The sequence below is a fragment of the Cyrtonyx montezumae genome, unplaced genomic scaffold (genome assembly GCF_038088225.1).
Source record: "Cyrtonyx montezumae isolate F1298 unplaced genomic scaffold, pur_monq_1.0 scaffold_13, whole genome shotgun sequence".
Lineage (NCBI taxonomy): Eukaryota > Metazoa > Chordata > Aves > Galliformes > Odontophoridae > Cyrtonyx > Cyrtonyx montezumae.
The window spans coordinates 16782679-16797396 of record NW_027071859.1 but is presented as its reverse complement, the minus strand read 5'-3'; the positions used below and the strand labels follow the sequence as shown (position 1 = coordinate 16797396).

The following is a 14718-nucleotide window of genomic DNA, read 5'->3' as shown; positions in this document are numbered from 1 at the left end:
TAATTTATTTGTGCAAATTCACAAGCTGCTCTTATTTTGCAGCCTCTGTTCAGCTGTGGAGGTCACGTCTGGGCCGGGTGATGTACTCCATGGCAAACTGTCTGCTAATGATGAAGGTACGTGGGTGGCAGCAGCTGCAGAGGTACCGTATATTCCAGAATAGCACGTTGGAGAAAGCATGGGAGAATTACTGGTGTTTGGATAAGGGAAGACTACCTGACTGTACTTGGAGGCTTTGCATAGTGAAGAATTAATTAGACTTAATAACGCGTTATTTAATAGATAGCTATTTGCAGTAATGCTCTTTGGGAACCTATCTACTTATTTCTCCCAAAATCATCCTGGAGAGTGTGCAATAACAGTAGAGAATTTGCATTTTTAAATTGAATTTTTCAAACACTTAACTAAATGCTGTAATTAAAAGCAATTATGTGCTCTTTTTCAAAGTGTGCACTAAGAATGTTGCTCTGTTTGTGTGCATTATTAATACTATAGACTTCATATATGATGAGATCCACGACATCTAAATACATCCTTCCTATCTCAGCTGTAAGATATCTTCTTTCAAGTTTAAATCCTTACCAATAGGTGGGAGGAAAAAGAAAGAAATAAAAGGAAAAGTAACTGCCTACCACTGTTTTGTTTTGTTTTGTTTTGTTTCTCTCTTCTCTCCCCCTCCCTCTTTAAGACCCTTTGGTGCATTTGGTGGAGCACAGGCTTCTCCTTGTGTTCAGCAAGCAGAAGAAATAAAACCTTTTCTGCCATTCACCTCATGCTTAGGGAAATAGGTTTATCACCATCCTAGGCTTGCAACAAACTGCTGTTATGCAGAGCTTAACTGTGCTTCACAAATTAATTAACAGCACAGACTCAGAGCAATACTGTCAGCACTATAATCTTCACAGAGCACAATTTGCACTCGCTGCCCCCTGTTGTTTGATTGCCCAAGGTCATGCCAGATCTGACATTCGCTAAGCTGCTTTCCAAACTGGGTTTCCTTGGTGCTCCATTCATAATATTGTAGTAACTCAGAAAGCACACGTTTTTCAGGTAAGATACAGTTACCAAATATTCCCTTACATGAAATGTAGTATCCTTTTTGTGCAAATTAAGGAAAAAAAGAAATTTCTGCTTGTAATTACATTGTAATCAAATGCTTTCTGTCTTGACTAGATGCAATAGTCTATTAAACACTGAAGTATTTTAATGAATCGATAAACATTTGTTTTGAAGTAGGTACTTGACATAGGTTCAGTTCTTAAGGATTGTCCTTTTTCAGTAGGCAAGTGGAAAAGCACAAGTTGCCATCTCAAACACAGCAGAGTGCAATAATAAGAAAACGCTGGCAATAAGTTGTTTCCATTTCACTTTCGGCTGTGACTTCTTTCTAACTTTTTAGTGCTTTTCTTCTCATGTACATGCTCTCCCCTTCAGCACTGGAATGGGCTCCCCAAGGAGCTGGTTGAGTCACCATCCCCAAATGTGTTTAAAATCCATTTGGGTGTGGTGCTCAGGGATATGATTTAGTGGTGGGTTGTTAGAGTTAGGGTAGTGTGGTTTGCTTGTAGTTGGACTTGATGATCTTGAAGGTCTTTTCCAACCCGAGCAGTTCTATGAATCTGTGATACTGTGAAATCCAAGAGCATGCACCATTCACATCTTCTGATTGGATCCTTTTAGTGCTGTTTTCTACCTGCAATATAAATACATTTGTCAATACCAGTTAGCACTTTTTTGGAAATGGTACTTCAGAAATACTGCAACTCAGACACTTCCTAAGGTCGGTTTTATTTAGGGCCTCACAGACATCAATTTAGAAAATTGCATTTCAGCTGTAATTTCCAGATTACCTACAACTGCATGTTAAGGTGTAATTGCTCCCCTCTGAAATTTGCATCTCAGTGTGTTGGCTGTGGAGCAGTTGTATCATAATTTTCAGACACATCCCTATATGGACAGGTAGAGAGCCTTAAAGATTTTTGTACACAGCCATGTTACGTCTAAAATCAGAGCAGGGCTTCAGGCTAATTTATTCTGCCTGTGTGACAGATCTTCAGTGAAATAATTGTATTGCCTGATTATAAACTCACTAATTGTAAGCCCATTCTCACAACCAGCAATACTGCAATCATCTCCACCTTCCAGAGCATTCAGTTTAAAACTGTTCAAATAACTTAACAATTCTTTTAATTCTCCCATGAGCAATTAATTATATTATTTAGATTAATTGAACGGCATTCCACCCCAACAGTTTATTTTTGCTGTTGTGTGATGCACTTTAAAAACAGAACGTCTTACTCAAATATATGCAATAATTTGAAAAAAAATAGTATTCGTTCTCCGAGTCTGTGCCATCTCTTTGTGCCATCTATTGCCATCTAGTGAACGCTGACAAAACTGCAGTATGGTCAAATCTGATGTCCGAGTGCTATTAACTTGTGCTATCAGCAGATTGATAAGAATCATTATTTAAAGTTAAAACAGGTAGAACAGTGGTATATAAAGAAGCTGATGATTTTTATTGACCTTTTTTTCCAGCAGGCTTCAGTAGTAGGTAGTTGGGAATGGTCTCGTCAGGACTGACTCTTCAAAATGAAACAAAGCAAGCAAACAAAAGATCAGATGTTGGACCTATGGTCTGTTTCACTAGTCCTCAAAGCCTCAAAGGTTTATTTCCTGCCAGCTCTCTTTTGTGTTAACTTGAGGAATTCTGTTTACATCGCAAATAGATTTTTATCTATTCAAGTACCTTTTTAGTATCTCTAGCCTCTTCAGTTTCATAGCTAAACATCGCATTTAATTGTTGAAGTGGAGTGGTGCATTGTTTTGTAGGTACTGAATTCTACCTGCTTAGCCCTCTACCTGTGTGAAGGACACTACAGTTCAAGGCAGCCTTACTGCCTGCCATACTGTATGTAGATTTGCTCTTCAGTCCTTTTTCTTTGAACAACATTTCTTGGACATACTCTGGTTTTCTTCCATACACAACTCACTATGGTGACTTAACTAAGTGACGAATAAAAGAAACTGTGGATCTCAGTCATAGCAATTAAATCGGCTTTAACATGTTCACATACAGGGGGCAACTTAGGGGGGAGGTGGAAAGAGCAGGAAGGCAAGGAGAGACGAGTTAATGTGCATCACTGTAGACTTTTACTTACAAGAACTGTGGGCATAAGTCGCTATGGAACTGTTCCCTGAATACAGCAGCGTGAGAGAACATTCACTTAAAATGCAACTGGTGATGTGCATTGCTTCATTTCAACAATGTAATTGCAGAACGTCTGTCATTTTACTAAATCACCATGGAAGTGTTTTAAGAACTTTATAAAGTTCTTTTCATCTGAGCTAAAATTGCTTCTGACATTATCTTATCAGACTTCTACCTCTCAGAGGAATAAATACTTAAGCACTTTCCGTATATATATTATAAATGCACTCTAATTAAAGGCGTGTTTTGCATTTTGTAGGATCTTTTTGTTGTCTTAGCTTTTACAAAAAGCACTGGAATCGTTTTTCGTTTGGGTCTAAGTGCAATTAAAACTGTACGAAGGAGGTGACAGCACCTTGCACGGATGATGCAAAGGAGAGATGCGTGAGGGCTTCTATATGATATAAAGTGAGAAGAATGCGTGAATCACGTGCTTTGCCCCATGCTGCAGCATGACACCCTGCATTCATAACACAGTGAATCTCTGCTATCAGAACTCTTCCCCAAGTGCTCCAGGTAGGGAGGAGGGATAAGTTATCCCCGCCCTCCTTTCCCAAAATCCGGTCTTTATGAACTACTGAGTTTGTGTAGCTAAAGCTGATTTTAGTCTGTGGTTTCTGAACCTAAAATTGTCATTCTGCACGTCATGATCATTTCTGTGTATTTTCAGATCTCTCATGATTGATAATTTTAAGTGCTTAAAGTTTGGTTGGAAAAACACAAAAATGCAGAATGTGGTGACCATTAAGAGAGTTACACTACAGTGTGTCAGAGGAAAACCAGCCTTGGGGATCCAGTGCCTTGAAAGAACTTTTTTTGGATGAGTTTATTGGATTATAAAGCAATAAGAAAATGTCATTCATATCCTACACTGTGTAACTTTTCTCCTTCTGAGGTTTCCTATGAAAGGTGTGGGAAATCTGAAGGGCAGCAATTTGTAGAAGGTAAAGGACCATGATAAATTATCAACTCTGCCTTTAAGATCACTGTTGCTGGCTTTTATAGTGCTGGTACTGAATATTTCTTCCTTGTCTCAATCACAACTTGTATTAAGCAAGGCTTCTCTTTCCTGGGAGAACCTCTCATTTATCATTCTCACAGATAGCTGTTCCTTTACCATGTCTTATTAGCAAAGCTGGGAATTAAAACCTGGCCTCCAGTACGTAGCAGCACATCTCATCTGCTCTACAAATGCTCCTTCAGAAGGAATTGCTAGAGAGGGTGTTATTCCAGCATACCACAAATGGAAGAGTTCTGGCACTATATGGGGTGCTCTCAAAATCCTACTGCCTCCTCCACAGTAGTGGGAGTTTGGGGAAGGATAAGCATATAAAATGTGCTGCAGGTGGTAAGTTTTATGTGTGTGTACTGAGGCACTACAAAGTAAGATTGCAGTTGGAGCGATGTTGTTGCTGCTCCGTGCTGGGGCCAGCCTTTGTGCTCAGGATTGGCTGTAGGCACACATAGCTTAATCTCTTGTCATCTCCTGGAAGAAATAGGTCCTGTTCTTTGACAGGTGCTGCAGGGCAGGGGGTAAATAAGCACAGGTGCTATGTGCTGTGCCATCATATAGAAACAGGATGTGATATGTTTCCTGATCCATAAATAGAGGGCGTAGACTCTTAATGCCTCACCTCTACTCTCGTGTTTTAGGAGGTGTGAAACTTACCTAGTTGAAATCCATACAGAATACAAATAAGACAGTGTTGTTCCTGCCCAGGCTGGCTCCCACCTGTGCTGGGGAACCTGGGACCTGGGAGTGAGCAATGGGCAATGGATGGGTTTAGGCTGCAGAATGGAAAACATTGAGCACAAAGTCTAAAATTTCTTCAGTAAGCACATTTTTTTTCTCAAAGGGATAACATTCAGAGTCACAGGTAGTCCTTCAGTTTCTATGAACACCACTCTTCCAGAGATTAATCACAGAATCACAGAATTGTTGGTGTTGGAAGGGACCTCTAGAGATCACCGAGTCCAACCCCCTGCCAAAGCAGCTCCCTAGCCCAGGCTGCACAGGTAGGTGTCCAGGTGGGTCTGGAACGTCTCCAGAGAAGGAGACTCCACCACCTCTCTGTGCAGCTGTGCCACTGCTCCGTCACTGCACTGTGAAGAAGTTCCCACACACATTTGTGCAGAACTTCCTGTGCTTCAGTTTGTGACCGTTTCCCCTTGTCCCATTATCACGTACAAATGAGGAGTCCAGCCTCATCCCTTTGCCTCTCACACTTTAGATGTTTATAGATGTGAATCATATCTCCTCTGAGTCTTCTGTTTTCAAGGCTGAACAGACCCAGGTCTCTCAGCCTTTCCTCATAAGGAAGGTTGCCACACTCTGTAACATCTCTGTAGCCCTGTACTCTCTGAAGGAGATCCTAGCTCATACAAGCATGGCTGGGGTTGCTCTAAGAAACCGGTTTCAAAAATGTTAAGCAGAACCCAACACAGGGACACTATAATCCAGCAAGTCCTGTAGTGAGAGCTGATATGAGGAAAAATGCATTTTTCCTAAGTCACGAACTTATGAGAAATGACAGTAATATAAATTCCATCCTGCTCAATTACTTGAGTTGTGAGTGCTGAATGAATCAGAATTTAAACAGATATATTTTTACATACGTGGCCTGTTCTCTGTGCTCTGAATTCTTGCCATGGCCAATCAGGAGGTTGCGAATGCCCCCTCCTTGAAGCACTCAGGGCCAGGTTGAGCTTTGAGCATCCTGCTCTAGTGGGAGGTGTCCGTGCCTGTAGCAGGAGGCTTGGAACCAGGTGATCTTAAAGGTCCCTTCCAACTCAAACCACTCTGTGATTCTGTGAATAAGCATGGCATGGCAAACCAGAATTTGAATAAACTCTACATGCTAATTGTTAGATGTTCAAGTTTAATAGTTCAGTGCATGCAGAATGCAAGCTGTTTGCAAGATTAAGGTCCTACAAAGTGCCTCCAGGGTGGTTTAAGCCCATCTCTGCTGTTGCGGGCTGAGCAATTTGTCTCATAGACAGGTGAGACTTCAAAGACTTCTCGTTGTTTTATTGTGTGTGAAAAAAGTCACTATGTTCCAAACGATGACGGGGTGTGTGGGTCAGGTGGGGCTCAGTCATTTAAAGTACAATCTGAGGAAAGGAAATCCATTGCACCTGGGCCACATGGCCTCCTCAGACTGAGCAGCAGGTGAATGAGAGTGAGAAGTTTAACAAGCACTAAAATTTGACCAAAAAAATCATACGGTACAGAGTATACCAGGATGTCTGTGCAGTTTTGAAAGGTTATTGTTTGGTATCTTTTGCTTCTGAACGCCCACCAGAGAATTCTTGTATGAAGTTGAAGGGCAGAACTGTCAGGAAGCACCAGGTTAGTACAGCACAGTCTTCTGTCTTTGCATATGCTTAGTTTTTATAAGCAAATACAGGCTCTGTGCCTCTGCTGTGATTTGATGAAAGAAGCTAGAGCTGAAGTTGGTGCAGCCCTTGCCCTGGGAATGTGCCTGCTACATGTCTTCCCTTCGAGTGTGTCTGAGTTTCTTGTGTATGTCTGCCAAAGGCCGTGTAGACAGGCTCTAGAAGTAATTTACTGCTCCAGTGTACATCAGTATACAGAGAATGCAGTCAGCCTGCAGTGAGAGGCAGAAATTCTGCACCATACACAGGTTGCTGTTACTTTGCTTCTGTTTACCAATGTCTTTGAAAAGAAGGCTACATAAAGGCTAAAGAATGCTCAGCTTAAATGTCTGCTTGTGTGCTTTCCACCCCTTAGGACTACGTGCTTGCTGTCGATGCTTATCACGCTGTCATCAAATATTACCCACAGCAAGAGCCTCAGATGCTGAGTGGAATTGGAAGGATTTTCCTTCAGGTATGAGCTTTTGTTCTAAACCTGCCAGGTAACATTGCTGTTGACAGCTGTGTAGTGAGTAATTGTTGCATTTGAAACTACAGCTGAAACTATCAGATTGTAGAGGCAGTGGACAAAAGCAAAACGATCACTGTGTGGTATTAGATAGTGCTAGGAGCTACAAAGCACCTGTAGTTTCAAAATTACACGTGTACATCGGAGAACAAAAAAAAGGTGGTTTACAAAATTGTACTAATGATTTAATCCAAAAAGCAACATTCTGTGCTTACAACTCATCTCGAGAGGCCTCGGTCTGATATATTGCCATCCCTGAGCTGATGCCTTTGTGTAAGTGGGAAATGGCTTTAAGAGAATTGGAGAATTCAGGAGAAGACAGAGGCTACCACACAGAAATGGTAAGAAGCACCATAATTCTGCCAAGAGTTGCCTGACCTGTGAAGCAGAAATTGACATGTAATGAAGAAGCAGTGAGTACATTTTGGTCTCTAGTATTTATTGTATGTTTTTAATAGACTCCTTGCCGGCTCACCTATCAGAATTGCCATTTATGTAACTACGTTAAGGAATTTCTAAAGTGGAAAGCTGTCTGACCTTACCCTCCACAGTGTTGCCACAAATATGGAGTTAAAAGCAGCAAGTAAATCTTAGGAGCACTTCAGAAAAATAATCCTGGTTTGCAGACAAACAGCAGGCTTGAGCACTGTGCAAGCCTGTGCTTGCAGGCCCCTGTTCAGAAACAGTTGTGCTGTTCTCCCTGACCAGTAGAAACAGAACAAAAAGTGGCATAAAAGTGCAGCAGAGCAGAGTGTGTTTCTAATACTGAGGGTATTTAGAAGTTCTGCAGTGCCAGCTGATGAACTCGAGTGGTCACAACCCAGCTATCAAGCTATTGCATTCCAGTTTTTGTGCTTCCTGACAGCTTCTGGTTGTGAGCAGTGAGCATCTGCTGTCACTTCCTGTGGACTAACAGCACATCTTACTGGAAGTAATTCTCACCTCTGCTCAATTTCAGGAAATGAGGAGGTGGGGCACCACTGCTGTGCAGCACAGGAATGCTCCTCAAACACACTGAAAAGCATTGCCTTGGTAAAACCCTCTTTGCTTTGGGTGTTCCTTTCCATGATCTTAGTGTGGTTCTTCAGATCTCGTCTGATAACCAACGTTAGCCAGTCGGAATGGTTCCAGGCAATTGGGTAACAGCCTTTTATGTTCTCATCAGTCTGGATCTCTTCTGATCTCTTCTCTTTATTTTTTAGATTGGAGACATAAAAACTGCAGAAAAGTATTTTCAGGACGTTGAGAAAGTGACTCACAAATTGGATGGACTACAGAGCCAAATTATGGTCTTAATGAACAGGTAGATAATTTAATGGCTAAACGAAGCTTGAAAATACAGTTTTGCAAAGTATACGTTGTGAGCATTAAGCCACCTTTGAGACAGATCTGCTCTCTTTCTCTCTTTTACGTAACTACATCTGTCTGAAGTCAGAATTAATGGGATACAGACCCCCAAGGTCTGCATTGCACGTACAGTAACAACGCTTAGGAAAGGAGAAGCTATTTGGGGCCTCTGTTGTACCATCAGATCTGCTAGGAACACTACTGCGTGCCAGTTCCAAAGAGTGATGGAAGACAAAGCAGTAATGGAGCTGCACAAGGGGTGGCTCCGTTTGGGATGTTTAGCATGTTGGCCTAATATATTTAGAAAATGCAATTCAAAAGTGCCCTGAAAATGATATAGCGTAGCTAATTTCATGAAGAGAAATCATTCCAGGGAGGGAGTATCTTTGTTTAAATTAATGAAAGCACAGCGAAGACTCCTGCTTTGGTAGGCAGAATATATGATAACCAAACGATCCGAGTTGTCACTGCATTTGTCTGTAAATCAGTGTCTCCTTGCCGGTTCAGGATTACACCGTGAAGAACAAATGTCAGAAACTCTCACATCCATAATGGGAAAAATAAAAAATGATGTCCATTCTTTTTAAAATATATTATCACCTTGGGTTTTTCAGGAGAGCTCACTCATGTGTCACTTATTTTCTAGAGCATTTCTCCACCTCGGTCAGAATAATTTTGCAGAAGCTCATCGATTTTTCACAGAAATTTTAAGGCTCGACCCGTCCGACGCTGTGGTAAATCTGCAGATTGCTGCATTTATGACCAGTACCTTCATTATTGCTGTAATGCCTTCGTACGTGTGTTTAATAAGCACCCAGAGCGTGCTCAGAGCTTGATAGGAAAATGAGGTGTAGCCTGTGTGCCACAGGTTTCAGCATACAGAAGGGTAAGGGGCAGACAAGGTGGGAAGTGAAGAGCTGGCTCCAAACAACCACGTTTTATGGGATCTCTGCAAAACTGCTTTTTTTGTTGTTTTGGGGTTTTTTTAGCATAGACGGGCACTGCAGAAACAGAAACGGCAGCTGCCAGTGTATGTACCATTAGCTTCATTTCACACAGCACTGAAGGGATATTGTCATTTTAAGCCCAACATTTATAACATTTTGCACGTCACAGCCTCGGATTCATCACAAGAGGAGATCAAAGTAGAGCTGGTTGCTTACATGTTTGATGTACACGTGGCAGCTCCTTGTGCACGGTACCTAAGAACTCACACAGCTTTTGCCCCCAGCAGCCGTCATCCAAGGCCACCTAAGGGCTGAGGGGACTGAGCTGAAGCAGCATGTGAATTGCATCACTTTGCAGGTGTAAAACAGTATGTATGACAAACTGTGAGAAATCAGTAAGGGTTCCTGAGGAGAGCGAAAAAGAGTATTTGAAAGGGTGTATTGTTCCGTTATCTACAGCTATAAAGTATGAAAGTTTCTGCTGCTAAACAAGTTACGTGACCGTGTGCTGGAGGAGTCTTGTGGTAACTCATAAAGCCTGATGTTTGGAAAGAAAATATGGAGCCTGATATGATCATTTAAGATATATTAGAGTGCCCTGTTTGCTGAACTTAGCAGAAGGCGGTGTTAGGTATCTTTGAGATGGGATTGTTCCTTCCTGGCTCGTGTGGAACTCCTGCACATAAGCCAGAGAGAAAATGCATTGGAAGATGCAGTGAAAATGTTAGGAAGAACCCTATGAAAATGTCAATGTGCAGAGGCCTGTGTAGTTCCTGAAATCTGATTCAAATGACTCAACAAATGAACTCTTTAATGTCCTGTCCAAGGACTGCTCTGAAAGAAATACCTCCTATTTTATTATGTTGGCCCCCAACGTCAGGTGCAGATATTGGTGGCACTGCAACCTTCCCACCAGCGTTCCCTTACACTTTGTTGCCATGTGACAGATGGCAGCAGCGGGGCAGAATGACAAAATGCTATCTGATGCGGAAGTGTGAATGAAGCAAAGGTGCGGCATTGAATTCCTCCATGTGGAAAAAATGTCGCCCACTGACATTGATTGGCACTTGCTGAACGTTCATGAGAACAAACAGTGAATGTGAGCACAGTGAGGCAGTGGGTGCTGCATTTCAGCAGTGAGTCACCTCCACTGGTACAGATGTTCATGAGCACAGAGTGCAGGTTCTTGTTCATCACTGGTGATAGCTATAGCTAGTGCTGTTGACTGCGCTGAAGAAAAGAGTGTGCTAGCCGAGAATTCACTCTATAAAGTAGCATCATTGTGCTTTTTGTATCTGTTGTAGTTTCCGTGGAAAAAAATTATTACTTTCAGTGCAACCTACATACATTTTAGACTGCTAGATTTTAGAGTGTGAGCTCACAGAAGTCAGCATGTCCTGCTGGCACAGGATAAACCTCGTGAAAAGAAGAAAAGGACACCATTACACGAGTGAAAATCTATTGCAGTTACTTCAGCACACACAGAAAATCAGTAATCCTTAGCACGTGGTAAATTTGTTGTTACTCCAGACTTCTTTTCTCCTTTCTCATTCATCATTATGAATACGTACACACGTACATATATATATATTTACACACAGAGTCACTTATTTACAATTTGTTTTTCTTCAGGCTAATAACAATGCTGCTGTTTGTCTTCTTTACCTGGGAAAACTGAAGGATTCCCTTCGCCAGTTGGAAGGAATGGTTCAGCAGGACCCCAAGCACTACCTACACGAGAGTGTTCTCTTCAACTTAACAACCATGTACGAGTTGGAGTCATCTCGCAGCATGCAGAAGAAGCAGGCTCTGTTAGAGGCTGTAGCTGTTAAAGAGGGCGACAGCTTTAACACTCAGTGCCTCAAGTTAGGTTAGATCATTTCCAACTAATTATTTTCCTGCAGGGCTGATTTTAAAAGTTGTATATACTCTTGCTACTGTGTAAATGTGAATTAAAATCTATCAGTTATAAGAAATCAGTGGCACTGTTGTGTTGTCTCTTAATACTCGTGTCATTGTGAAGGCGTTGTGCTGACCTAGAGCCAGCTTCATCCCTGCTATGTTATCCCTTCTTACAGTGCATAAATGCATATGTGTATATATATGTACACTCAGTTCCTCACATTCTTATTTTTATATGCATTTGACCTTATTTGTTTTGATGACTGTTCAGAGTTTTTCAGTAAATAGTGAGTAAATGAGCTCACTTCCATCAGCTAAAAGTTACTGGCAGAATGGATGTTATGGAAAAGGCAATTCTGAATGCGCATTTATTCAGTGGCTTTAATAGTGTGTGTCATTTCCCCCCATCCAAATATTGAATGCTATACCTCTGTGTGTCCACTGCTGTCAAGTGAGGTTGCCAGATAACCAGTGCATGGAGTTACAGAGTGGTTGCTGTTGGAAGGGGGCTCTGGAGATACCTTTCTGGGCAATAGATTACTCATTGGAAGTAGTGTTAGTGTTCTGTCATCTCCAGGTCACTTTTTTGTTTTGGGGCATTTCTTCTTATATTCCTGGTATGTAACTGCCTTCATTGTATCCAGAGACTGAAAGCACTGAACAAGTCCAGTTAAACAATTTTATAATGGCATTTAAATGAATAACAGATATCCCTATGCATTCTGCTTGAGGTCAGGTGTCTTACTACTTTGTTCCGTGATCTTCTCACCTCTGCAACTCACATGGCACTTGGGAAACTTGATTTGTCTTCCCCAGTTGTAAGTGAAAGCAGCCTCAGTCACCACCACCCAGCAGGCAGAAGCCACTCTGCTTCTGTACAATGGAGGAATAAAAAGGCTTCCTTTGGAACTGGATTCAGTGTGTGTGTAAGTAGCAGCCTGGCTTCGGCTGGGAGAGGATAAGAATGTATGATCCCACTCAAAGTCAAATTAAAAACAAAAAAACCCACCCTGAAAACATAATCCCCCTTTCTCCGGGTTCCTCTAAATTCTAATACATATGTATTACTAGGCAGGGCTCATTCTGGTGTGTTGGCTGTGTTCTTATTAGCAGAGGCTTTTACACAGAAGCGCAGTAGAGGAGACGCGGACCGGGTGACCTCCAAGCTCAGCAAGCCATTAAACAAGTGACATCCTGCTAGACTTGCAGAATAATTAAAATTTGAATGCAAAGGCACATTACCACTGCTGGATGCATGCAAATTGTTAACTGTAAAATGCAAGAAACGGTGTGTGTGTGGCTGTAACTTACAGAGGAGAGCTCGATTTCCCCTATCAGGCAGTCATGCATCTCAGTGTGCATATGTGTTAAGGAGAGGACTTGTCCTCAAAACATTTAATTACACCAGGCAGTCCTGTTAAGTGCAATGGATTCAGCTGAATTTAATGAGGGATCCGGGTGTAAATGAGGGCAGAGCTCTGTTCGGATACGCAGCGTGCACGTGTCACCCGGCTAAGTGAGAGGAGCTGCAGTGAGCTGATGGCTGCACACGTGCCTGACAGCTTTGTGTGCCTCCACGGCAGTTCTGCATTTACATTTCCTCTTCTATCCAAGCAGCAAATCAGCTGCACTTCAGACATTATGCACAGAGACCCCGATCCTCCAAAGCACATAGGCAGCTCTGCCGTTCCCAGTACCCAGCTGCAGTTCAGGCGACAGCAGCATCCATCCTCTGAGTGAGATTTTTTTCCCAGTGCCACAGCTTTGGGACCGGGCACACCATACGTTCCCAAAAGGGACGTGCAGATGTGTCAGTGCGCTCAGAGCCAATGAAAGCCCAAGTTAGAACGTGGTCTTCTCATACGTGAGCACTCACATATAAATTGAGCTCCGAGGCAGGTGCCACTTTCCTCCCTGCTTGATAGAACATTGGGAAACTGTATTTTAACAGTGAGGCACTTCACTGTGCAGGAGCCTGCATGGACATTTAGCACCTGAACAGTGGTTCTGTGGTACTGGAAACCAGCACCAGCACCAGCAGCGGATTGATGATGATTGTGGAAAGCTGCTATTCTACAAGACAGCTTGGGAACTGCACATTTAGATTCTCATCTACAGCGTGTGTAAAATGGGGGGCAGGAGGATGCAGCTGTTTCCTTACCCTAGCTGTCCTGGATCAATACTTCCTCATCTTGTCCCAGCCTTGGACACCTGCGGACAATCCTGTCATATAGATATATATATATATGAGAGTGTCTATCATTAGAAAAAAATAACATATTAAAAAGCTGAAAGGCAGCAACAACAGCTTGCAATTTACCCACAAAGGGAGGGAGAGAGTGGGCTGTTATTTAGTTTCAGGGCACTAGGGCAGTACAGCCATCAGCAGAAGCACTCAGTTCAGTTTTCTAGCAGTCGATGCAGCTCACTGAGAGGCACAGCTTACTTTCTGGTATCCTGACAAGCAGCACAGAAGGCAATTAAATGGCAGGGAACTTCTCAGAATGAGTGGGGGTATCCCACAGAGAGCAACAGCGGGAGAAGTCAGCATTAAAAGATGTCCTCATCCCTTTAACTGCTGAATCTTCGCCCAAGCTTTTTAATTTCCAGCATTTTCTTTCGCTGTCTGGGTATTAACACAGTTAACAAAATGAGAGCTTGCAACATGGGTTTTTCAAGTTGCAAGCGTATCTGAGTACCTGCTTGCAAATGCAAAATGTTTGGGGAATCAAGTCGTAAAGTCACAACGAGCACAGAGATTCAGATCAAATAGGGATCTCTGAGCAAGGAATATTTCAGTGGTATCAGTTCCCTGATGTGCTGGAACGCTCACACGGCTTCGGGAAACAAGACAACTGACAGCGACCTTGTTTTGGGGAGACGGGGGAATCTGAGAATTTCTATCACTTCCAGAGGACAAAATCCCAAACAGATGATGTAATTTCTAAACATAGAACAGAGCTGTTTCCCAGTGTCTGCCTGACCTAAATTGAAACCCGCTGTCTGACAGGGGACATTCTCCACTGTGGTGCCCAGGTGCCATCTCCGCCTTTATGCGCTTTGCTCTCTGCCAGCCAATATTAAATGATCGCCTTGGTCGTGAAACTGTCCCTTCCAATAGATTTTTAGCTCAAGCTAAATATGGAGTCAGATACCAAGCAGGAAAGCGCCTGCTCTGCCAGCAGAGCTCGATACTCTGAATACATGAAGACTTTTTTCCTCTCTGAGTTCAGCAGCCAACAGCAATCTGTAGGCTCTGCAGGCACAGAAAGCAGCACAACCCCTGCACCCTGCAGCGCAGGCTGGGGCAGCCCTTCCAACAGCACTTCCTTCAGCCAGCCACGGAGAAGTCACCTGCACACACCTACAGGCAGCACGCGCAGGACCGGTGCCTGGTGCGGATGCTG

The 14718-nt window shown here is 42.7% G+C and overlaps 1 protein-coding gene across 3 annotated transcripts in view; it reads left to right on the top strand.

The window, feature by feature from the left end:
• TRAPPC12 (trafficking protein particle complex subunit 12) overlaps positions 1-11366 on the top strand; it is a 43142-nt gene extending 31776 nt beyond the window's left edge. The window contains exons 7-11 of one of the 3 annotated variants that reach the window (XM_065730747.1): positions 43-116; positions 6963-7061; positions 8318-8418; positions 9109-9196; positions 11042-11366. In XM_065730747.1, the coding sequence (XP_065586819.1) occupies positions 43-116; positions 6963-7061; positions 8318-8418; positions 9109-9196; positions 11042-11284 (605 nt within the window). In that variant the 3' untranslated portion in view covers positions 11285-11366. Of the gene's footprint in view, positions 1-42; positions 117-6962; positions 7062-8317; positions 8419-9108; positions 9256-11041 lie in introns of all 3 variants that reach the window. The other 2 variants (XM_065730748.1, XR_010621879.1) reach the window with 2 other exon arrangements.
• Positions 11367-14718: the final 3352 nt, after the last annotated feature.